General features: G+C 40.4%; 1 protein-coding gene across 1 annotated transcript in view; it reads left to right on the top strand.

Annotated features, from left to right (window-relative positions):
* Positions 1-801: 801 nt before the first annotated feature.
* LRGUK (leucine rich repeats and guanylate kinase domain containing) overlaps positions 802-27,515 on the top strand; it is a 208,160-nt gene continuing 181,446 nt past the window's right edge. The window contains exons 1-2 of the mRNA XM_053716389.1: positions 802-1,664; positions 7,678-7,785. Coding sequence (XP_053572364.1) covers positions 1,485-1,664; positions 7,678-7,785 — 288 coding nt within the window. The 5' untranslated portion in view covers positions 802-1,484. The remainder of the gene's footprint in view (positions 1,665-7,677; positions 7,786-27,515) is intronic.

Raw genomic sequence — 27,515 nt, 5'->3', positions numbered from 1 at the left:
CACTTCATCCACAATACTCTCAGACCTCAGATCAGCACTTTGCTTTTTCACCAGTTCACTCTGGCGGGCCATCCTAATAGCCCCTTCTAACGTTAAATCAGGCTCTAACTGCAGCTTCAGGGAGACTTCAGCATCTGCAATTCCAATAACTATTCTGTCTCTGATTTGCTCTTCTTTAGCAACACCAAACTCACAGAATTCAGCTAATTCATACAGGCTGCGCACAAATGACTCCACAGATTCTCCCACACGCTGATTACGTTTGTGAAAACAAGCTCTCTCATGAATCACATTTCTTTTGGGCACAAAGTGGGCACTGAGTTTATCCATAACTATATCAAAGTTAACTTCTTCCCCTTCTTGAAAAGTAAAAGCATTGAACACTGGCTCTACATCTTTCCCCATAGAGTATAAAATAGAATTAACTTGTACTTCACCACTCTCCTTGTTCAGTTTGGATGCAATCCTGAAGCGCTGAAACCGCTGACGCCATGTGGGCCAAGCTGCAGGCTGAGAAAAGTCAAAAGGCTCAGGTGGGGTAAACTTTGACATCGTCATCGATCAGGAACAGAAGCGCAGTCCAGAACTTCTGACACCATGTCATGAGATGCAGGACATATGCAGGACACAGCAATGATGGTACAACTCTATTTTATTACAGAGCATAACAATACACATCTAGTCAGGTTGATTGTACTAAACTCACTGCGACACAGACACCGGACCTAAGCCCCGCCCACATGCTAGTGACATCACATCCTGCTATCATCACACCGCCGAACTCTAAATCTAGGCCACAGAGTTTTGGGAAACTGTTCCTATGGTAGATGCAGCTTTTTGCACACTTGCCGGGTATAGCCCTATTACTTTGGAGGGTAGCTCCTCTTTTAAAGGGCCATTATAGTAGACACATGACATTGTCTAAGCCGTTAGAGCATATCATTTTAAGACTAATCGACCCTGTAGTACGGTGTGCTTGACCCCTACAAAGATGTTAAACATACAGTAGAACTGCTGCACAGGACCCACAGAGCACTTCAGGTCCCAAGTGGGAAACACAGATGATCCAATAACAGCACATCTGAGTCGTGCTACTAGCACTGCCATCCACATTCCGTGTGACCAAATGGGCGGCAGAATTTCTCAGTCATCAGTCTCTCTTTACCCAGGAGACTGGTTTCTAAAGCAGGAAGATTTCAACTAGCACTTGGCGTAAAGCAGGAGCAGTCACCTCACCATCCTAAATACTGTACATTTTTCTGTAGTCTAAATTTAGTCCATTTTTAATAAAGTTTGTTGACAATCTAAGAAAAAAACAAAACAAACTAAACTACAACTCCCGAAATTCATTGTGGAAACGGCGCTTGCTAATTGGCCATTTTTTTTTTCTGACAGTGGTAACTAGGCAACCAGTTTGTACACAACATGGCGGCTGTGCACTGAGCGTCCCGTTACCCAGCAGCGAGTCCCGGGGGAGCTGTAACATGGCAGCGCTGGCAATGCTGAGCCCAGGGCTCCTGGAGGACTTCTCACTCCCGGATTACCCGGAGATTGAGGGGGCGAGCGGGCAGGGATGGGAGAGTCCTGAACCTGATAGTTACCGAGAGCTGAAAGAGCCGCTGAGTGACAGCGAGAGCAGCCAGGAGGGAGAGGAGGAGAGTGAGGTGAGACCCTGGGGAGCCGCACGCCCAGATTCCGGCTCTTCAGTGAGAAAAAAACACCTAATACAATGTCTTCCCTGGAATTGATTCACTAAAGCTCGGGAGGGGGCTCCAAATCAAAGTATATTTACTATATGGGGTAACAGAGGAGCTATAGATCTGTATCTCACTGGGGAGGACTTTTTATCCTTAGTGAATCTGAGCTGCTAGTCTAGATTCATTAAAGTTCGCTGCTAAATGTGAGGTCTGTCACGTGGGCGAGGTCCCCTAGCTGTGTCATTCATTCCACTGAAATAATCTCTATACTATAGGTCACTAAGGGCAGTCATTGCATTACATATCATGTGCACTGTGTACACTGCAACAGTCTTATAGAAGACAAGAATACACATCTGACACTTAATAGTATTTATTTACTAATGCATCATAATATCCTGTAGCAGTTTACATTAATTAGAGGTAAGATATGACTGGAAAAAAACGTTACACCCTATCCACAAACTTATTAAAAAGGGGATTTTAGCAACATATATTTTTATCCATGTCAGGGCAAGCACCATATGTGAGTTCTGCTCTAATATATGTAAAATCAGTTATACTGTGCACAGTTTTGTTGGCTGTGTTTACAATTTATGTATATATTCTCTAATAACAAGAGTAATGGGCTAATTTATATCTCAGCCAACCAAACCTTTAAGTGACATATAAGTAGGGGACTGTTGGTTATCATTAGCTACAGGTTGCAAAACTGAGAGAAAATCCCAAGCTTACATTTAAATATGTGACACATTTGAACTAATTAATACTGTGCACATATACCTTGGTTATGTTTGCGACCTATGTGTGAGATTATTATCTTTTGTAATGTGCTAACAGATTCTGCAGCGCTATACAGAGGTACAAGAAGTAAAGTTAAAGGGACACTGAACCCAAATTTTTTCTTTCGTGATTCAGATAGAGCATGAAATTTTAAGCAACTTTCTAATTTACTCCTACTATCAAATTTTCTTTATTCTCTTGGTATCTTTATTTGAAATGCAAGAATGTAAGTTTAGATGCCGGCCCATTTTTGGTGAACAACCTGGGTTGTCCTTGCTGATTGGTGGATAAATTCCTCCACCAATCAAAAAGTGCTGTCCAGAGTTCTCAACCAAGAAAAAAGCTTAGATGCCTTCTTTTTCAAATTAAGATAGCAAGAGAACGAAGAAAAATTGATAATAGGAGTAAATTAGAAAGTTGCTTAAAATTGCATGCTCTATCTAAATCACGAAAGAAAAAAATTGAGTTCAGGATCCCTTTAATGATGTCAGAGCAGCACAGAAGTATTATAATGCTCTGCTCTCTAGTGTGTTTACAATCTAACATAAGAGAAGTTTATACAGATCAGACAGGTGCATAGACCATACTTTAGTCTCCCTGTTTCCTAAAATACTGCTTGGGCGACATGATAGTGATTTCTCTTGCCAATAAAGATGATATGAAATGGTTTTACATGAATTAAAAAGACAACAGGTAGCTTTTAATGGGTAACAGAACGCATCTAGTAGCAAGAAAATGCCTTATGGCTATACTTACTCTGTATGGTAAATACATTTTTAGCAATTATCTGCAGGAAAACTTTTCTCCAAGCAGGGCGATTGTAATATATTACTGAGCGACTTTAGCACATAGTAGTTCAACACCAGCGCTCATGGAACAAAGTTATGCTGAATGGGACGGCAGGTTATGTAGCATCAGTAAAAGAGAGATAAGAAGCAGAGCGTTGTGTTGCTAACTGTGCATAGCTCTATTTCAGCTTCTTTATCAGCTCAGGACAAGTACCTGAAATGGCTTTAACTATGTATTTTTGCCCCATGTGGTAGTTAAACACATAGGTCTGTTCAAGCAAGTGCATTAAAGGGACATGAAACCCAAAAATGTTATTTCATGATTCAGAGAGAGCATGCACTGTTGTAATTTACGTCTATTATCACATTTTCTTCATTCTCTTGGTATCTTTAGTTGAATGTAGGGAGGTAAACTCAGAAGCGTGCACGTGTCTGCAGCACTAAATGACAGCAGTCTTGCAAGAATGTTATCCATGTGCAAGAACACTAGAGGGCAGCACTATTTCCTGCCATGTAGTGCTCAGGATGCCTACCTAGGTATCTCTTCAACAATCATGGGATCTAAGCACATTTAATAATAGAAATAAATTTGAAACTTTTAAAATTGTATGTTCTTTCTGAATCATGAAAGAAAATGTTTGGGTTTAACGTCCCTTTAATAAAATGCTTTAGGACATTCGTTTATTTTATTATTATTTATTTTTATTTCATGATTTAAAAGGAGCATGCAATTTTAAACAACTTTCTAATTTACTTCTCTTATCTTATTTTGCTTCATTCTCATGATATCCTTTGCTGAAAAGCATATCAATATAGGCGCAGTAGCTAGTGATTGGTGGCTGCACATAGATGTCTCATGTGATTGTCTCACCCATGTGCATTGCTATTTCTTCAACAAAGGATATCTAAAGAATGAAGCAAATTTGATAATAGAAGTAAATGTAAATGTTGTTTGCAATTGTATTGTCTACCTGAATCATGATAGATTTTTTTCGGTTTAGTGCCCCTTTAAATGTTATTTTAATATTATTATTATTAGGGACATGCAACCCAAACATTTTCTTTCATTATTTAGATAGACCATACAATTTTAAACAACTTTACTTCTGTTATAAACTTTTCTTCATCTTTTTGGTATCCTTTGTTGAAAAAGGATACCAAAAAGAATGTAAGCTCAGGAGTGTGCATGTGTCTGCAACATAATGTTATACATCAGCAAGAGCACTAGATGGCAGCAGTTTTGAAAGCATGTTATACATCAGCAAGAGCACTAGATGGCAGCAGTTTTATGATAATGTTATACATTAGCAAGAGCACTAGATGACAGCAGTTTTATAACAATGTTATACATCAGCAAGAGCACTAGATGGCAGCAGTTTTATAATAATGTTATGCATTAGCAAGAGCACTAGATGGCAGCAGTTTTATAACAATGTTATGCATTAGCAAGAGCACTAGATGGCAGCAGTTTTATAACAATGTTATGCATTAGCAAGAGCACTAGATGGCAGCAGTTTTATAACAATGTTATACATTAGCATGAGCACTAGATGGCAGCAGTTTTATAACAATGTTATACATTAGCAAGAGCACTAGATGGCAGCAGTTTTATAACAATGTTATACATCAGCAAGAGCACTAGATGACAACAGTTTTATAATAATGTTATACATAAGCAAGAGCGCTAGATGGCAGCAGTTTTATAATAATGTTATACATAAGCAAGAGCACTAGATGGCAGCAGTTCTATAATAATGTTATACATCAGCAAGAGCACTAGATGGCAGCAGTTTTATAATAATGTTATACATCAGCAAGAGCACTAGATGGCAGCAGTTTTAGAACAATGTTATACATTAGCAAGAGCACTAGATGGCAGCAGTGTTATAATAATGTTATACGTAAGCAAGAGCACTAGATGGCAGCAGTGTTATAATAATGTTATACATAAGCAAGAGCACTGGATGGCAGCAGTTTTATAATAATGTTATACATCAGCAAGAGCACTAGATGGCAGCAGTTTTATAATAATGTTATACATCAGCAAGAGCACTTGATGGCAGCAGTTTTATAATAATGTTATACATCAGCAAGAGCACTTGATGGCAGCAGTTTTGAACAAATATTATACATCAGCAAGAGCACTAGATGGCAGCAGTTTTGAACGAATGTTATACATTAGCAAGAGCTCTAGATTGCAGCAGTTTTATAATAATGTTATACATTAGCAAGAGCACTAGATGGCAGCAGTTTTTATAATAATGTTATACATTAGCAAGAGCACTAGATGGCAGCAGTTTTATAATAATGTTATACATTAGCAAGAGCACTAGATGGCAACAGTTTTGAAAGAATGTTATACATCAGCATAAGCACTAGATGGCAGCAGTTTTATAATAATGTTATCCATTAGCAAGAGCACTAGATGGCAACAGTTTTATAATAATGTTATACATTAGCAAGAGCACTAGATGGCAGCAGTTTTATAATAATGTTATCCATTAGCAAGAGCACTAGATGGCAGCAGTTTTATAATAATGTTATCCATTAGCAAGAGCACTAGATGGCAGCAGTTTTTATAATAATGTTATACATTAGCAAGAGCACTAGATGGCAGCAGTTTTATAATAATGTTATCCATTAGCAAGAGCACTAGATGGCAACAGTTTTATAATAATGTTATACATTAGCAAGAGCACTAGATGGCAACAGTTTTGAAAGAATGTTATACATCAGCAAGAGCACTAGATGGCAGCAGTTTTATAATAATGTTATACATCAGCAAGAGCACTAGATGGCAGCAGTTTTATAACAATGTTATACATCAGCAAGAGCACTAGATGGCAGCAGTTTTATAATAATGTTATACATCAGCAAGAGCACTAGATGGCAGCAGTTTTGAACGAATGTTATATATTAGCAAGAGCACTAGATGGCAGCAGTTTTATAATAATGTTATACATTAGCAAGAGCACTAGATTGCAACAGTTTTGAAAGAATGTTATACATCAGCAAGATCACTAGATGGCAGTAGTTTTATAATAATGTTATACATAAGCAAGACCACTAGATGGCAGCAGTTTTATAATAATGTTATACATAAGCAAGACCACTAGATGGCAGCAGTTTTATAATAATGTTATACATTAGCAAGAGCACTAGATGGCAGCAGTTTTATAACAATGTTATACATTAGCAGGAACACTAGATGGCAGCAGTTTATAATAATGTTATACATCAGCAAGAGCACTAGATGGCAGCAGTTTTGAAATAATGTTATACATCAGCAAGAGCACTAGATGGCAGCAGTTTTGAAAGAATGTTATACATCAGCAAGAGCACTAGATGGCAGCAGTCTTATAATAATGTTATACATCAGCAAGAGCACTAGATGGCAGCAGTTTTAAAATAATGTTATACATCAGCAAGAGCACTTGATGGCAGCAGTTTTGAAAGAATGTTATACATCAGCAAGAGCACTAGATGGCAGCAGTTTTGAAAGAATGTTATACATCAGCAAGAGCACTAGATGGCAGCAGTTTTGAAAGAATGTTATACATCAGCAAGAGCACTAGATGGCAGCAGTTTTATAACAATGTTATACATCAGCAAGAACACTAGATGGCAGCAGTTTTATAACAATGTTATACATTAGCAAGAGTACTAGATGGCAGCAGTTTTATAATAATGTTATACATAAGCAAGACCACTAGATGGCAGCAGTTTTATAATAATGTTATACATTAGCAAGAGCACTAGATGGCAGCAGTTTTATAACAATGTTATACATTAGCAGGAACACTAGATGGCAGCAGTTTATAATAATGTTATACATTAGCAAGAGCACTAGATGGCAGCAGTTTTATAACAATGTTATACATTAGCAGGAACACTAGATGGCAGCAGTTTATAATAATGTTATACATTAGCAAGAGCACTAGATGGCAGCAGTTTTTATAATAATGTTATACATCAGCAAGAACACTAGATGGCAGCAGTTTTGAAAGAATGTTATATATCAGCAAGTGCACTAGATGGCAGCAGTCTTATAATAATGTTATACATCAGCAAGGACACTAGATGGCAGCAGTTTTATAATAATGTTATACATCAGCAAGAACACTAGATGGCAGCAGTTTTGAAAGAATGTTATACATTAGCAAGAGCACTAGATGGCAGAACATTTTTCCTGTCATGCAGTGCTCCACACACATGTGCACGCTACCTATCTAGATATCTCTTCAACAAAGAATACTATGAGAATGAAGCACATTTTAGAATCTTCTTTAAAATGGTGTGCTCTGTCTTGATCATGAAAGATTTTTTTTGGGGTTTCATGTCCCTTTTAAAGAAGAGGCTTTTCCAATACCGAAAGGCAACATTGTATTCATGGTTTCCTTTTTATCCAGACGATGTTTGATGCGGTGTTGAAGGAAGAAATGGTTGCCGAAGGACTGTCCATGTTGGGTCGCTCAGCGCTGGGCACTGAATACGTTTTTCTGAATCTGACACTATCTGTAAGTAATAATATATTGTTCACAACCAATTGAAGTGTAGAAAATAAAGTAAACATTTTTGTATTAAAAAGGACAATAAAGTATTTTTATAAAAGTAATTAAGCACCACATTGTAAAAGATCCACAGACATAATGTGTATGTAGCACTGTTCATTTGTTAATGACTTTTGCAGCAACATGCACCTTGAAAAACCTCTTGAATATGTTTACTGTATTTTCTCTGCTGCGGCCAGTTAGTATCAGGTAAAATGAGATCCTGCAGCAGATCTCAGCAAGCACTGTGTAGCATGTTGCAGGGTGAAGGAAACTATAGAAAAATGCAATATGCAATTACATCTTACATAAGGTATGAGGGCTGTTGATAGGATTAATTAAACATTAAAAAATATAAAAGAAATGATTGCTGCAGTTTTGTTAAGTGACTCATTTTAACATGAAACAGAAAGAGAAGCCGTCTGCCAGGAACGAAAAACAGCTCAGTGGCTTGTTCTATGGCCCGGTTACCACCTGGGAGCAGCTTCTTTTTACCCAATTGTGAAAGGCACATGCTGAGCAAAAAGAGGCTGCTACTAGGGTGGTAACTGACCATAGAACAAGCTATTATGCTGTTGTTCGTTCCCAGGTTAAGTGCTTCTCTCTGTTTATTTATGCAAATTATGACCCTGAGGGAAGTCTCCCTAAGTGTGATGCGGGAATCCAGACGTGGACCCGTTGCTCAGTGTGCCTAGAGGGATATGGCTGCACCTCACTGACGAGGCCCACAATAGGCCGAAACGTACGTCTGGTATTTTGCTGTTTCTCTCGTTCAGAGAAGAATTGCCTGGTATTTCGGGGCTGGACTGTACTGTGAAGTCAGGATCAGACTGATATGCTTCAGGAAAGTTCTTCTCTGTGAAAGGCTCATGTTGAGCAAAAAGAGGCTGCTTCTTGGGTGGTAACTACCCATAGAACAAGCTATTATACTAATGTTCATTCTCTTATTATTTGTCATTTTAACATGCGTGTGGCTCACTTTATCTAAACAACAGTATGAGCTATAGCTGTTACTGTCTCTTTAAGTGAAACAAATAATTGTTTTACTGTAAGTAAATATGGTTTAATAATGGGGGAAATAATTTCTGTAAACAATTTATGCTTTTTTTTTACTTAAGACCTTAAATCTAAAGCCAGTTTTTGACTCACTTTTCCTTTAATTTATTTGTGTTATTTACAATACAATGATGAATAAGCATTAGACAGAGCTGTGAATGGCTCTTGTGGTGCTGGCTCGTGCATATGAACCTTTAACTGTAATTTAATAAGTAGCAATCCTAACCTCTGAGGATTTAAATCACCCAAGACTGATCCGACAGGTGGGGATAGAGAAGCCCTGCTTTTGTTTGATTGGTTGTGTAAGAGAAGGGGCGGCGTTGCACACGCATCTGCTTATGCAGGCTGAAAATTCAGCCCTATTGCTGTGGCATCAGCCAGACAGGTTCCCTGCCTGGGGGCCCTGTCTGTCTGGAAAATGATACATCTGGCTCAACTGTATAGGCATGTCAGATGTTCAGCAAATAAGGACATTTAGGTACAATGTAGCAAACATTTAGTATTTTTAACAAGTGTTCAGAAACCTTTGTTCATCCTGTAGTTATTTAGTGAGCTGCGTGTAGTGTCACTAAATAATGCTAGTACTAGTATGATCAAGTTGATTACATGGAGCCAGTGCAGGAAGTCTTTGGTTGTAGATACTTTTGTAGCATATGCACCATAGCAGGCCACATCCAATCTAGGCCTGCAGAGTAGGGTTAAGGATATGCAAATACATTTTATAACATCTCACTTTTTTCTTCTTAATCCATTTTAGATAAATGTGTACTGTTATTGAAGGTAGCTTTTAAAACATAGCACTGCTAAAATGTGCATATGCCAGAGAACTCACAGATAATATATTTTTGTTGTTTCAATTTACTTCTATTATCAAATTTACTTTGTTTTTTGCTATTCTTTGTTGAAAAGCATACCTAAGCAGGCTCAGGAGTAGCTGCTGGTCTGTTGTCACTGATTCACCAGATGTGTTCTGCTAGGTCTTAGTAGTGCATTGCTGCTATGGAGCTATGTGTTTAAGTATGTTGCAGAGGTTAAACACATAGTTATTGGCACACGACTGAAATAATATAATTCTGTAACACATTAGTTGTTTTTTCTTTTTCATTTTTATGTCTCTTTAGCTAAAACTGTCTATTTCTTTCAAATGTGCAATTTGTTTAAAAAACAAAAAATCCAATGAAACTGTTAAATGGGCGTGAATTGCTTTGCCAAAGAGTTAAAGGGACACTAAACACTTTGACATAGTGCTATAAAATGATAAATTGTATGGATAAAAAAACGTGCAAAATAATTTTATTCACATATTTATTTTGTCCGCTTTTTCTTTAATTCAGTTCTGAATTTGTGAGCTTTTCAGTTCCTGTTAGAAATGGAAGTGCAGGACACTGTTATATTCCACACAACCATTGGCTGCACACTCTAGTGACCTATTTATAACTGTCCCTAATTGGACACAGCAGAGAATGTAACCTAAGTTAAAACATGGCAGCTCCCATTGTTTTATAGACACTAAAACTTTACACTTATTTGGTCAATATTTAAAAAAAACAATGAAACTTTAAAAAATACATCTACCTGTTACTCTCAGACTAATCTTTTTGTTGAATACATCATTCTATCAAGCATTTATTTAGTGATTAATGTCTCAGGGACTGTCACAAGCTTCCTACTATAATACAGCAAACGGAGAATGTGGCGCAGCGCTTAATTGTGCCACATCTTGTAATTAAGTGAATTTAGTAAGATATGTTCCCCAGTAGATTTCAACAGAAGAAATCTCACACTTACAGGTACAGTTCATACTATTTCCAAATGTGTATGAACAAGTCAGGGCAAGTTTTGTGTGTTTAACAGTCAAGGTCTGACTGAGAGGCAGAACAAGAGCTGGTGCAGCAGGTGAAGGCGCACTGGAGAGCATGACAGTAGAGCGCTCGCCCACAGCTTACAGTGTTTTTGTTGTTTTGCTTTTGTGTTACTAAGCTCATGAAGTTTGATTTAGACAGAAAGTGAGGGTAGTATTGGCTTCATGTTCCATGCAGTATAAATGGGGCTGCAGGGACTATGCATCTGATGTGATGTCTGATATAGGATTCTAGTGTAATGGGAGCTGCAGGGACTATACATCTTATGTAGCTTCTAGATACTATAATAGCAGCTGCAAAGACTCCCATAGATGGCATAATGAGGCATGCACCTGATCTGACATCACACATTCACTTTTATGTAGTACAATGGTAGCTGCAGGGGCATGCATCTGATCTGACATTGCACATGCACTTTAATATAGTACAATGGTAGCTGCAGGGGCATGCATCTGATCTGACATCGCACATGCACTTTTATATAGTACAATGGTAGCTGTAGGGGCATGCATCTGATCTGACATCGCACATGCACTTTAATATAGTTGCAAACAGGTGTATAATATGTATTAATACTTTCCCCTTCTGGTGAACCGCAGCCGTCCCACAGTCTCTCCCAAGGTCTGTGTGAATAGATCAGGTGTGCTAGCTGGAGGCGCTGGTTCAGCTTGTATCAGTCATTGGTATCTTCCTTTCCTTCCTCAGTTGTATAACTCTAGGTGCAAAATAGTGGTGCTGAAATATCAGGCAATACACCATACAGAGGTGAATATCTACTCACAGTGTATATTGCAGGTTACCGGCTCCTTCCCAATATGAAAAGACAATATCACAGATTCAGTAAAAAAGTTTGTCTTTATTTGGCTCAACGCAAAAGCGTTTCAACGGTCCCAGCCGTCTTTCTCAAGAGTAATAAAAGTGCTTTATAAACCAAAGCATTATGCATCTCATCTGATATCGTACATGCACTTTTATATAGTACAATGGTAGCTTCAGGGGCATGCATCTGATCTGACATCGTACATGCACTTTAATATAGTACAATGGTAGCTGCAGGGGCATGCATCTCATCTGACATCTCACATAGGCTTGTAAATTGCATAATGAAAGCTGCAGGGGCAGCTAGCTCACTAGTGTAATGGTAGCTGCAAGGACACTTAATCTGATGTCTCACATACAGTTGCGGTAGTGGGGTCCAGGAAATCTGATTTGAGTTCTCACTTAGGGCTCATTTCTTTAAAGCTCTTCACTGAAACAAGATTATCTAAAAATATTTTTTGGTTCTTCAAGATCATTCCAAAGATTCTAGAAAGGCTAATTTTGCTGATAGCTGTGCACCTGTATAAGTGGCGTAACTTGTATAAAATAAAATGAATAATCAAAGTACCAAATACAAATGTGTGTTTTATTTATTTTTTATGAGTCTCAAGTCTCAGTTAGTGGCACACGTTTCCATGGTTACTAATCAGCTGATTATGTCACCTGTGCTCTAGTTCAGTTAACCTCAAAATCTGGCCTGTTAGGGAGGCCTGAGAACAGGTTTGATTATGCATTGTTAGTTACCAGAGAAGCATCCTGCAACTGGTCCCACATCAATAACCTTGTTAGACGTACATGAAACATTTAAATATTCATCGTTTGTTTGGTGCTAAATATGGCCACCAAGCTCCGCCCACCAATTGCGTGGATAATTTGATTTGTTAAGTTTCTCCAATCATGCTCTGTCACGCCGTGCCACTCTTGCTGTTGCTAGGGGCACATCGTCTCCTTCCCTGCTCGTTGTCAGAGACTGTTTGGGGTCCGGATGCGTGCGGCGCTGACGTCATCGCCGCACGCTCCTCTCTGATGCCGGTCCAGATTCCTGTGGCGCGAATCCTGCCAAGTATAGGTGTTATTTTGTGTGCTCCTGGGTGTGATAGATCGCTATTCTCTGGATTGTCTTATCGTTGATGTACCCTGTCTGTCTGACTACTCTACTTGATTAACCCCTATTGGTCTGGGTTGTCTTATCGTTGATGTACCCTGTCTGTCTGACTACTCTACTTGATTAAAACCTATTGCTCTGGGTTGCCTTATTGTTGATGAACCCTGCCTGCCTGACTACTCTGCCTGATTAACCCCTATTGCTCTGGGTTGCCTTATTGTTGATGAACCCTGTCTGCCTGACTACTCTGCCTGATTAACTCCTATTGCTTTGGATTGCCTTATTGTTGATGAACCCTGTCTCCCTGACTACTCTGCCTGATTAACTCCTATTGCTCTGGATTGCCTTATTGTTGATGAACCCTGTCTGCCTGACTACTCTGCCTGATTAACTCCTATTGCTCTGGATTGCCTTATTGTTGATGAACCCTGCCTGCCTGACTACTCTACTTGATTAACCCCTATTGCTCTGGGTTGCCTTATTGTTGATGAACCCTGTCTGCCTGACTACTCTGCCTGATTAACTCCTATTGCTCTGGATTGCCTTATTGTTGATGAACCCTGCCTGCCTGATTATCCCCTATTGCTCTGGATTGCCTTATTGATGATGAACCCTGCCTGACTACTCTGCCTGATTAACCCCTATTGCTCTGGATTGCCTCTTTGTTGCCAAACCCTGCCTGACCATTCTAGTGGTTTACCTCTGGACTGCCTTACTATCGATATTGAGGCATCCTGCAATAACCTTTCTTACCCCTCCGGTGCAGAGAGAGCCACTCTGTGGCCCTCTCTGCACCGGACATCGATGGCCGAAAATCGTTGGTGGGTGGGAGGCGGGTGGGCGGCCATCAATGGCTTTTTTGATTAAGAGGGGTGCGGGATCAAGGGCATGGTCGCGTGCCTGACCATTCTAGTGGTTTGCCTTTGGACTGCTTTACCGTTGCCAAACCCTGCCTGCCTGACCATTCTAGTGGTTTATCTTTGAACGGCCTTTAACTGATTCCCTGCCTGTTGCTGCTGAAGACTATCCTGCCTGTGGTGAGTACCGCTTACCTCATCTTGCAAACTTTCTCTGCTCTGGGATATTCCCCATCATTCCAGTTCAACGCCGGGAAAACAAGACTACTGGCCGAGTTCGGTCTGATAGTGGAATATCCCACGAGCAGTACATGATCGACTCGTAATTACGTTTCCCTACTTACACACGCTGATTTGTGCATGTGCAATTTGAAATAGCCAACTGAAAAATATTAAACGTGCACTGCTAAACTGTCATACAAGAAAACGGCTAATACCAAGAGAGCAAAGCAAATTTGATGATAAAAGTAAATTGGAAAGTTGTTTAAAATTGCATGCCCTATCTGAATCATGAATGTTTAATTTAGACTAGACTGTCCCTTTAAGACGTATATATCATTATAACTGGCAATCAAAAAGGCTTAGAGAGACCCCCAAGACCCATTTTTTTTTAAAGCCCTGAAGTCCCTCTTTTTAAAATAAAGCCCCTATATAAGTTTTATTTATATGAGGATTACCCTTCTTTTTAATATAGAATTTAGGGGGAAAACACAGACACTGTAGTTTATAATCTTGTTTATTAACGTTTTAATTTAAAAAATGCATCGTACACAACATGATGTATACATAAAATAATGGTATAGTTTGAATCTGACGGGTCATCTGAAATGTGTGTTTCTCACTGAGAATGGCCTACAGTATACCTAAATGTGAGCAGCATCTAAAACTGCACAACAGCTGAGCACAGGGGTAAAAATGGCTCAGCAGTTAAAGGGTTAATGCTCCCAGGACTCAATCATAGGTTGCCGTTTGTAGCCGCTTCAGATTAGCCTGCCTAGGAATTGCTGACCTCGGCATTAATTTGTATTTTATTACAAAACCGGAGTAATTTCAGAGTTTATGTATTCTGAGAACAACCGTGTGTAGCAGACTATATAGAACGTCAAGTAACTTTATTAAAGAGACAGTCTGCTTGAAATGTTTTATTGTTTAAAAAGATAGATAATCCCTACTTGATAAAGTTTAACTTAACACCTATAACTTTTTGATTGTACTTTTTATAATTGAGAGTTATATTGTAATATGATTGTTTTTCTACTTATGTGCATATTATTTATCATTTAATGTTGTATACAAGTTCATGTGTACGAATCCTGTCTACAGTCCTGGCCAACAGTTTTGAGAATGACACAAATATTAGTTTTTTTTTTTTCCATTTTTTATTGAGGTTTTGATCAGTTTACAACATAAAAAAAACAAAAAGAAAATACGTCCTTATGCAAAGCCAACATGATAAGGAGAGACATACGTATGTCGTGTAACATTAAAACAACAAGAACATCAGTAACATTGCAGAAATATTGTAGATCATAGACGCCATATCATACCTTAGTTATGGTATACTCATGAGTGAGAGTGAACATTATATAAAGGATAAGGCAGTGTCTACTAGTTAAATCCATATCATTATATTTGCTATTCTACGCATATATGCTGAGGTATTATGAAGAAAAGAAGGAATAAAATAATACACAATTACTTGCCTCTAGGCCACAAAAGTGTCGAAAAATAAACCAGGACTTATATTAATGAAACCTCAGTTTTCAATTTTAAATTGTGTACCCCATAATGCACAGAGGGTCACTAATCCGTAAGTATAAAGGTTAGGGGAAATAGCATATTGCCATGGTCAGTCTTAGACCTTAGTATGCAGTAATGGAAATGAGCATCTGATACACAATATGAGAATATATTAATAACAGCTGAAAATAAAGTAAGGTGATGTAAACATTTGATAAGGAGAATATCTTCTCTTACATAAAATTGATAGGTTTAAAAGCCTTCTATGCACTTATATATATATATTGACATTTATATAGAGGAGTAGATACAACCTAAATATAGCTATGCCCAACTATTTTGCTTAACTGGTAATCTAACCAGAACCGCTAAAGCCATATAGTAAGCTTCAACTCGTGCTCCCAATATAGATTATATGTAAGGTTTAGAGACCCAGTAGGGGTAGCGTAATGTAAGAACAAAGCATAGTAGTAGGTAATGTGTGTCTGGTGTCTTTTACTCTCCTGTAACTCTCTTCTGGTACGTGAATAGAGACCCTGTCATTCTGCAACTATTCACTGCTCTCTGGTGTCTTTTACTCTCCTGTAACTCTCTTCTGGTACGTGAATAGAGACCCTGTCATTCTGCAACTATTCACTGCTCTCTGGTGTCTTTTACTCTCCTGTAACTCTCTTCTGGTACGTGAATAGAGACCCTGTCATTCTGCAAACTATTCACTGCTCTCTGGTGTCTTTTACTCTCCTGTAACTCTCTTCTGGTACGTGAATAGAGACCCTGTCATTCTGCAACTATTCACTGCTCTCTGGTGTCTTTTACTCTCCTGTAACTCTCTTCTGGTACGTGAATAGAGACCCTGTCATTCTGCAACTATTCACTGCTCTCTGGTGTCTTTTACTCTCCTGTAACTCTCTTCTGGTACGTGAATAGAGACCCTGTCATTCTGCAACTATTCACTGCTCTCTGGTGTCTTTTACTCTCTTGTAACTCTCTTCTGGTACGTGAATAGAGACCCTGTCATTCTGCAACTATTCACTGCTCTCTGGTGTTTTTTACTCTCCTGTAACTCTCTTCTGGTACGTGAATAGAGACCCTGTCATTCTGCAACTATTCACTGCTCTCTGGTGTTTTTTACTCTCCTGTAACTCTCTTCTGGTACGTAAATAGAGACCCTGTTAATCTGAAACTATTCACTGCTCTCTGGTGTCTTTTACTCTCCTGCAACTCTCTTCTGGTACATGAATATTTACATAGAGCAAATGATTTTAGTTTGTTAATTTAGTCCTACATCTGTTGTAATGTTATCCAATGTGTTATTTCTAATGTTCATTTAACTACCATGTGATGTTCAATCCTTATCAATACTTGCTATTATTCTAAAATGTATAGCTGTCTTATTCTATAGTTTTAACCTCCCCCAAATTTTATTGTCTGTTTACTTAACATCTCACCCTGACCATACCAGAATCTAACTTTCCAATTGGCCTTTCCAATTGTCTTTGATTAGCAATCAACTAAATTTAGTGGACTCAGCTGACTGCCCTCCCTGCATATATTTCACACTAGTTTGGGATGTGCATTGCACAGGGGTGCATTGCATGGGCAGTGTACATTGTAACAATAGCATATGTTCACATTTTCAAAGTGAACATTTTATAAGTGATTCGCTAGCAATATAGCAATATAATTATACAAGAATTGAACAAGGATTGGGCAAGGGGCAAGACACAAGGCAAGTACTTTTGAAATATTATGTTTGATATACCTTACTGTTTTCAAATGCAATTGCTACTGTAATACTGTGTCTTATGTGTTTAACTGGTTCCCTCTTTTGTAAAAATGCCTAATATCTTCTTATTCCTTTTTGCTGCCTTTTGTCTCTATAACAAACTACATTACTCAATTACTCCTTCTCCCTCTCCACCTGCACTGTTTATTAGCCCATCTCTCTTAAACTCACATTACTTTTGTACTCATGAACTTTACCTATTCCTAAACACTCTCTCCCCCCTGCACCTTGTCTCAAAAGCAGTCTCACTACTGCAAATCTGTATCTCATCTTATGTCACTCTCCCTCTTGCTTCTACTAACTGCTGGCGACATCTCCCCTAATCCTGGTCCCCAACAACTGCCTAGCCGTGCACATCCATGTGTACCATCCCACAGACTCAAAAAACAAAACTCTGACAACCTTACTCACATTCATCTTGCATCAAAAGCCACTTCCCCTTTCACTTGTGCACTTTGGAACTCTTGCTCTGTTTGCAACAAACTCACTTCTGTACATGACCTCTTTATCTCCCGCTCCCTCAACCTTCTGGCCCTAACAGAAACCTGGCTCTCTCCCCTAGACACAGCATCCACTGCTGCTCTGTCACATGGGGGTCTCCACTTCAGCCACACTCCTAGGTCTGGTAATAGACAAGGAGGTGGTGTTGGTATTTTACTTTCCTCTCATTGCACCTTTCAACAAATACACCCCATCTCTTCCCTCACATTTTCTTCATTCGAAACCCACATGATTCGCTTATTCTCTCCTCTTTCTATACGTGTCGCAGTCATATACCGTCCTCCTGGCTCCTCTACTCAATTTCTAGATCACTTGGCTGCATGGCTACCTTATTTCCTTTCCTCAGACACCCCTTCCCTCATTCTTGGTGACTTCAACATCCCTCTTGACAATCCCACTAACTCCTCTGCAAAACAACTTCTGCAACTCACTTCCTCTTTTGGTTTGTCAAAATGGACTGATTCTCCCACTCACAAAGATGGTCACTCCCTTGACCTGATCTTTAGCTATCGATGCACCCTCTCAAACTTCACAAACTCCCCCTTTCCTCTTTCTGACCACCATCTTCTTACTTGCAACATATCATCCCTCCCTACAACTCTCCCTCCTTCTGCTCCTCACACCAAACTTCACAGAAGCATTACGTCATTAGATCAACAACAGCTTTCTAATTCCATCAAACCTCTCCTCTCATCCTTCTCCTCCTTTTCATGCCCTGACCAATCTATCTGCCACTATAATTCCACCCTTACATCCGTCCTTGACAATCTCGCCACTCTTACCATAGCTCGGAAATCAGCCCTGGCACACTCCACTGACACGATACCTACGCAGATGTTCCCGTACTGCTGAGCGGCACTGGAGAAAATCTAGGAGTTCAGCTGATTTTCAACACAACAAATTTATCTTGAACTCCTACTACTCTTCCCTTAATTTCCATAAGCAACACTACTTCTCTACTCTTATCTCTAATCTTTCTTCAAACCCAAAACGTTTGTTCTCCACTTTCAATACTCTTCTCCGCCCTCCCCCACCTCCTAATACAACTTCTCTGTCAGCTCAAGACTTTGCCAACCACTTCAATAACAAAATCAACTCCATCAGAAATGAAATCAGCTCTCAACATAATTCCATTCCCTCACTTCCTCAAATGCTCTCAACCAACCACAACCCACATAACCTTAAACTTAGCTCATTCTCCACTGTTACTGAGGAAGAAGTTTCGGCACTTATACTGCGCTCTCACCTCACTACCTGTCCCCTTGACCCTATCCCCTCACAGCTACTCCCCTCCCTCTCTGCCACCCTTACCCCTATACACACACACACTTTCAACCTCTCCTTCAGCACTGGTATATTTCCCTCATCGCTGAAACATGCACTGGTCACACCTATCCTCAAAAAACCTTCCCTTGATCCTACCTCCCCATCCAACTACCGCCCTATTTCCCTCCTCCCTCTTGTATCAAAGCTTCTCGAAAAACTAGCTTATGCACGCCTTTCCCATTTCCTTACAATAAACTCCCTCCTTGACCCATTGCAATCTGGATTTCGTCCCCATCACTCCACAGAAACAGCAATTGTTAAGGTTACCAACTACCTACTTACAGCAAAATCAAAAGGCCACTTCTCTCTGCTTATTCTCCTTGATCTGTCCGCAGCCTTTGAAACTGTTGACCACCCTCTCTTGCTCCAAACCCTCCAATCCTTCGGCATATGTGACACAGCCCTTTCGTGGCTCTCTTCCTACCTGTCAAACCGTACCTTTAGTGTAGCCTTCTCTGGGGCCTCCTCTGCCCCGTCACCACTTTCTGTCGGAGTACCGCAAGGCTCTGTCCTCGGTCCCCTTCTCTTCTCAATCTACACATCATCACTAGGTTCCCTAATAAAGTCCCATGGTTTACAATATCATTTGTATGCTGACGACACCCAAATCTACTTCTCTGCACCAGACCTTTCTCCTTCCTTGCTAACCCGTGTCACTAACTGTCTTTCTCACATCTCCAACTGGATGTCCTCTCACTACCTCAAGCTAAATCTCTCCAAAACTGAGCTCCTTATTTTCCCCCCTTCTTCAAAACTCTCCACCCCCAATCTCTCTATAACTGTCGACAACTCCATCATTACCCCTACCCCACATGCCCGATGTCTCGGGGTCACATTTGACTCAGATCTTTCTTTCACTCCTCACATTCACTCCTTGGCTAAAGCCTGCCGCTTCCACCTTAAAAACATCTCTAAAATTAGACACTTCCTTACACAAGACACAACTAAGATTTTAATCCACTCTCTCATCCTCTCCCGCCTCGATTACTGCAACTCTGTCCTCTCTGGTCTCCCCACCTACCGCCTAGCTCCTTTACAATCCTTAATGAATGCCTCTGCCAGACTCATCTTCCTTACAAGTCGCTCTTCATCTGCTGCACCTCTCTGCCAATCTCTTCACTGGCTTCCTCTTGCCTCTAGGATCAAACACAAAATTCTCACTCTGACATACAAAGCCCTCAACTGCACTGCTCCCCCCTATATCTCAGATCTTGTCTCCAGATACTCTCCTTCCCGTCCCCTTCGCTCTGCTCAAGACCTCCTACTCTCCTCCTCTCTTGTCACCTCATCACACTCCCGTTTACAGGACTTCTCCAGACTGGCTCCCATCTTGTGGAACTCTCTGCCTCGCTCCACAAGACTCTCTTCTAGTTTTAAAAGCTTCAAGTGCTCCCTAAAGACTCTACTGTTTAGGGATACATACAAACTACGCTAACCTTACTTTATACCAGTTCCTCTCCTCCATTGCTATCCCCTGAACCCCCCTAGCATGTAAGCTTAAGAGTCCAGCTGTTTGTTGATCACCTTCTCAAGAGCTGACTACAACAGTGCAACTCTTGGCAGGGCCCTCTACCCATTTGATCCCTATAACTGTTTTTTTTTGTACTCCGCCTTTGTTAATAGCGCTGCGGAATCTGCTGGCGCTCTACAAATAACCGATAATAATAATAATAATGTCTAACTAGAGAGCCAGGGTTTCTGTTCCCTTATAGGGCACTGAATTTGAGTACTTAAAATAAATTTAAGGCTGCGTTATCTCATCTAAGATAGAAAAGATATATATTAAAAATAAAACACACAGATAGCTAATAGCTGCATGTCTGGCTCATAAAATATAGGGGCACATACACCAAACTCCTATCTAGGATAACTTATACATTATACGGATCTATATATGCACCTGGACAGCAAACATGTTGTTATATCCATAATACAAGCTGTAGGAGAAAAGACTGAAGTAATAGGGCCTCAATTTCAGTGGACATCCTATTTTTATACCCCTACTGAGCTAGCCTGTGTTGTTAGGGATACATGGGGAAAATAACTGCTGTATATAGAGTGCACCTTAAAAGTAAAATCTCTGGAGTAACATTTGTTAAAGTCATTGCATTATGCCGAGTATTGAGCTGACAAGACCCGCAACAAAACGGCTCCAGTGAAGTCCAGCAGGGAGAACCAAGTCCAGACCAACATAGCCATTATACATGTAGTGGAGTACTAGAGCTAGATAAAAATTGTACCCACACATGAGTTATATTATAAGAGGCCTTAACTTCACCCTACTCCACACCTACACATGGGCTCTATTAAACATAGTCTGTCCAGCAAGATGTACTCCCAGTATGTAAGTGATGAAGCCTGAGGGTGGGTGGCATTCCTGACTGTCGATATATTCATCAGAGCTAAAAGACCCTCCGTGAAGCTCACCATATCCAACAAGAAGACTCCCCGGTATGCGGATGGCGAGATCCAAGCGTGAGGAGTGTTCTCAGCTATCTTCTTTTTCAGCGTCATAGTGAAGCCTGTAACCGGGAATAGCCAGCCACACACCGGGCTATGCAAGGGAGCATCAGTGACGTCCTCATCAATCCGAGTCGTATCTCTCTCACATTGCGGTGTAAGAGTGAACATTATATAAAGGATAAGGCAGTGTCTACTAGTTAAATCCATATCATTATATTTGCTATTCTACGCATATATGCTGAGGTATTATGAAGAAAAGAAGGAATAAAATAATACACAATTACTTGCCTCTAGGCCACAAAAGTGTCGAAAAATAAACCAGGACTTATATTAATGAAACCTCAGTTTTCAATTTTAAATTGTGTACCCCATAATGCACAGAGGGTCACTAATCCGTAAGTATAAAGGTTAGGGGAAATAGCATATTGCCATGGTCAGTCTTAGACCTTAGTATGCAGTAATGGAAATGAGCATCTGATACACAATATGAGAATATATTAATAACAGCTGAAAATAAAGTAAGGTGATGTAAACATTTGATAAGGAGAATATCTTCTCTTACATAAAATTGATAGGTTTAAAAGCCTTCTATGCACTTATATATATATATTGACATTTATATAGAGGAGTAGATACAACCTAAATATAGCTATGCCCAACTATTTTGCTTAACTGGTAATCTAACCAGAACCGCTAAAGCCATATAGTAAGCTTCAACTCGTGCTCCCAATATAGATTATATGTAAGGTTTAGAGACCCAGTAGGGGTAGCGTAATGTAAGAACAAAGCATAGTAGTAGGTAATGTGTGTCTGGTGTCTTTTACTCTCCTGTAACTCTCTTCTGGTACGTGAATAGAGACCCTGTCATTCTGCAACTATTCACTGCTCTCTGGTGTCTTTTACTCTCCTGTAACTCTCTTCTGGTACGTGAATAGAGACCCTGTCATTCTGCAAACTATTCACTGCTCTCTGGTGTCTTTTACTCTCCTGTAACTCTCTTCTGGTACGTGAATAGAGACCCTGTCATTCTGCAACTATTCACTGCTCTCTGGTGTCTTTTACTCTCCTGTAACTCTCTTCTGGTACGTGAATAGAGACCCTGTCATTCTGCAACTATTCACTGCTCTCTGGTGTCTTTTACTCTCCTGTAACTCTCTTCTGGTACGTGAATAGAGACCCTGTCATTCTGCAACTATTCACTGCTCTCTGGTGTCTTTTACTCTCTTGTAACTCTCTTCTGGTACGTGAATAGAGACCCTGTCATTCTGCAACTATTCACTGCTCTCTGGTGTTTTTTACTCTCCTGTAACTCTCTTCTGGTACGTGAATAGAGACCCTGTCATTCTGCAACTATTCACTGCTCTCTGGTGTTTTTTACTCTCCTGTAACTCTCTTCTGGTACGTAAATAGAGACCCTGTTAATCTGAAACTATTCACTGCTCTCTGGTGTCTTTTACTCTCCTGCAACTCTCTTCTGGTACATGAATATTTACATAGAGCAAATGATTTTAGTTTGTTAATTTAGTCCTACATCTGTTGTAATGTTATCCAATGTGTTATTTCTAATGTTCATTTAACTACCATGTGATGTTCAATCCTTATCAATACTTGCTATTATTCTAAAATGTATAGCTGTCTTATTCTATAGTTTTAACCTCCCCCAAATTTTATTGTCTGTTTACTTAACATCTCACCCTGACCATACCAGAATCTAACTTTCCAATTGGCCTTTCCAATTGTCTTTGATTAGCAATCAACTAAATTTAGTGGACTCAGCTGACTGCCCTCCCTGCATATATTTCACACTAGTTTGGGATGTGCATTGCACAGGGGTGCATTGCATGGGCAGTGTACATTGTAACAATAGCATATGTTCACATTTTCAAAGTGAACATTTTATAAGTGATTCGCTAGCAATATAGCAATATAATTATACAAGAATTGAACAAGGATTGGGCAAGGGGCAAGACACAAGGCAAGTACTTTTGAAATATTATGTTTGATATACCTTACTGTTTTCAAATGCAATTGCTACTGTAATACTGTGTCTTATGTGTTTAACTGGTTCCCTCTTTTGTAAAAATGCCTAATATCTTCTTATTCCTTTTTGCTGCCTTTTGTCTCTATAACAAACTACATTACTCAATTACTCCTTCTCCCTCTCCACCTGCACTGTTTATTAGCCCATCTCTCTTAAACTCACATTACTTTTGTACTCATGAACTTTACCTATTCCTAAACACTCTCTCCCCCCTGCACCTTGTCTCAAAAGCAGTCTCACTACTGCAAATCTGTATCTCATCTTATGTCACTCTCCCTCTTGCTTCTACTAACTGCTGGCGACATCTCCCCTAATCCTGGTCCCCAACAACTGCCTAGCCGTGCACATCCATGTGTACCATCCCACAGACTCAAAAAACAAAACTCTGACAACCTTACTCACATTCATCTTGCATCAAAAGCCACTTCCCCTTTCACTTGTGCACTTTGGAACTCTTGCTCTGTTTGCAACAAACTCACTTCTGTACATGACCTCTTTATCTCCCGCTCCCTCAACCTTCTGGCCCTAACAGAAACCTGGCTCTCTCCCCTAGACACAGCATCCACTGCTGCTCTGTCACATGGGGGTCTCCACTTCAGCCACACTCCTAGGTCTGGTAATAGACAAGGAGGTGGTGTTGGTATTTTACTTTCCTCTCATTGCACCTTTCAACAAATACACCCCATCTCTTCCCTCACATTTTCTTCATTCGAAACCCACATGATTCGCTTATTCTCTCCTCTTTCTATACGTGTCGCAGTCATATACCGTCCTCCTGGCTCCTCTACTCAATTTCTAGATCACTTGGCTGCATGGCTACCTTATTTCCTTTCCTCAGACACCCCTTCCCTCATTCTTGGTGACTTCAACATCCCTCTTGACAATCCCACTAACTCCTCTGCAAAACAACTTCTGCAACTCACTTCCTCTTTTGGTTTGTCAAAATGGACTGATTCTCCCACTCACAAAGATGGTCACTCCCTTGACCTGATCTTTAGCTATCGATGCACCCTCTCAAACTTCACAAACTCCCCCTTTCCTCTTTCTGACCACCATCTTCTTACTTGCAACATATCATCCCTCCCTACAACTCTCCCTCCTTCTGCTCCTCACACCAAACTTCACAGAAGCATTACGTCATTAGATCAACAACAGCTTTCTAATTCCATCAAACCTCTCCTCTCATCCTTCTCCTCCTTTTCATGCCCTGACCAATCTATCTGCCACTATAATTCCACCCTTACATCCGTCCTTGACAATCTCGCCACTCTTACCATAGCTCGGAAATCAGCCCTGGCACACTCCACTGACACGATACCTACGCAGATGTTCCCGTACTGCTGAGCGGCACTGGAGAAAATCTAGGAGTTCAGCTGATTTTCAACACAACAAATTTATCTTGAACTCCTACTACTCTTCCCTTAATTTCCATAAGCAACACTACTTCTCTACTCTTATCTCTAATCTTTCTTCAAACCCAAAACGTTTGTTCTCCACTTTCAATACTCTTCTCCGCCCTCCCCCACCTCCTAATACAACTTCTCTGTCAGCTCAAGACTTTGCCAACCACTTCAATAACAAAATCAACTCCATCAGAAATGAAATCAGCTCTCAACATAATTCCATTCCCTCACTTCCTCAAATGCTCTCAACCAACCACAACCCACATAACCTTAAACTTAGCTCATTCTCCACTGTTACTGAGGAAGAAGTTTCGGCACTTATACTGCGCTCTCACCTCACTACCTGTCCCCTTGACCCTATCCCCTCACAGCTACTCCCCTCCCTCTCTGCCACCCTTACCCCTATACACACACACACTTTCAACCTCTCCTTCAGCACTGGTATATTTCCCTCATCGCTGAAACATGCACTGGTCACACCTATCCTCAAAAAACCTTCCCTTGATCCTACCTCCCCATCCAACTACCGCCCTATTTCCCTCCTCCCTCTTGTATCAAAGCTTCTCGAAAAACTAGCTTATGCACGCCTTTCCCATTTCCTTACAATAAACTCCCTCCTTGACCCATTGCAATCTGGATTTCGTCCCCATCACTCCACAGAAACAGCAATTGTTAAGGTTACCAACTACCTACTTACAGCAAAATCAAAAGGCCACTTCTCTCTGCTTATTCTCCTTGATCTGTCCGCAGCCTTTGAAACTGTTGACCACCCTCTCTTGCTCCAAACCCTCCAATCCTTCGGCATATGTGACACAGCCCTTTCGTGGCTCTCTTCCTACCTGTCAAACCGTACCTTTAGTGTAGCCTTCTCTGGGGCCTCCTCTGCCCCGTCACCACTTTCTGTCGGAGTACCGCAAGGCTCTGTCCTCGGTCCCCTTCTCTTCTCAATCTACACATCATCACTAGGTTCCCTAATAAAGTCCCATGGTTTACAATATCATTTGTATGCTGACGACACCCAAATCTACTTCTCTGCACCAGACCTTTCTCCTTCCTTGCTAACCCGTGTCACTAACTGTCTTTCTCACATCTCCAACTGGATGTCCTCTCACTACCTCAAGCTAAATCTCTCCAAAACTGAGCTCCTTATTTTCCCCCCTTCTTCAAAACTCTCCACCCCCAATCTCTCTATAACTGTCGACAACTCCATCATTACCCCTACCCCACATGCCCGATGTCTCGGGGTCACATTTGACTCAGATCTTTCTTTCACTCCTCACATTCACTCCTTGGCTAAAGCCTGCCGCTTCCACCTTAAAAACATCTCTAAAATTAGACACTTCCTTACACAAGACACAACTAAGATTTTAATCCACTCTCTCATCCTCTCCCGCCTCGATTACTGCAACTCTGTCCTCTCTGGTCTCCCCACCTACCGCCTAGCTCCTTTACAATCCTTAATGAATGCCTCTGCCAGACTCATCTTCCTTACAAGTCGCTCTTCATCTGCTGCACCTCTCTGCCAATCTCTTCACTGGCTTCCTCTTGCCTCTAGGATCAAACACAAAATTCTCACTCTGACATACAAAGCCCTCAACTGCACTGCTCCCCCCTATATCTCAGATCTTGTCTCCAGATACTCTCCTTCCCGTCCCCTTCGCTCTGCTCAAGACCTCCTACTCTCCTCCTCTCTTGTCACCTCATCACACTCCCGTTTACAGGACTTCTCCAGACTGGCTCCCATCTTGTGGAACTCTCTGCCTCGCTCCACAAGACTCTCTTCTAGTTTTAAAAGCTTCAAGTGCTCCCTAAAGACTCTACTGTTTAGGGATACATACAAACTACGCTAACCTTACTTTATACCAGTTCCTCTCCTCCATTGCTATCCCCTGAACCCCCCTAGCATGTAAGCTTAAGAGTCCAGCTGTTTGTTGATCACCTTCTCAAGAGCTGACTACAACAGTGCAACTCTTGGCAGGGCCCTCTACCCATTTGATCCCTATAACTGTTTTTTTTTGTACTCCGCCTTTGTTAATAGCGCTGCGGAATCTGCTGGCGCTCTACAAATAACCGATAATAATAATAATAATGTCTAACTAGAGAGCCAGGGTTTCTGTTCCCTTATAGGGCACTGAATTTGAGTACTTAAAATAAATTTAAGGCTGCGTTATCTCATCTAAGATAGAAAAGATATATATTAAAAATAAAACACACAGATAGCTAATAGCTGCATGTCTGGCTCATAAAATATAGGGGCACATACACCAAACTCCTATCTAGGATAACTTATACATTATACGGATCTATATATGCACCTGGACAGCAAACATGTTGTTATATCCATAATACAAGCTGTAGGAGAAAAGACTGAAGTAATAGGGCCTCAATTTCAGTGGACATCCTATTTTTATACCCCTACTGAGCTAGCCTGTGTTGTTAGGGATACATGGGGAAAATAACTGCTGTATATAGAGTGCACCTTAAAAGTAAAATCTCTGGAGTAACATTTGTTAAAGTCATTGCATTATGCCGAGTATTGAGCTGACAAGACCCGCAACAAAACGGCTCCAGTGAAGTCCAGCAGGGAGAACCAAGTCCAGACCAACATAGCCATTATACATGTAGTGGAGTACTAGAGCTAGATAAAAATTGTACCCACACATGAGTTATATTATAAGAGGCCTTAACTTCACCCTACTCCACACCTACACATGGGCTCTATTAAACATAGTCTGTCC

This window comes from Bombina bombina, chromosome 6, assembly GCF_027579735.1.
Source record: "Bombina bombina isolate aBomBom1 chromosome 6, aBomBom1.pri, whole genome shotgun sequence".
NCBI classification, from domain to species: domain Eukaryota; kingdom Metazoa; phylum Chordata; class Amphibia; order Anura; family Bombinatoridae; genus Bombina; species Bombina bombina.
This window is presented reverse-complemented; position numbering and strand designations above follow the sequence as displayed.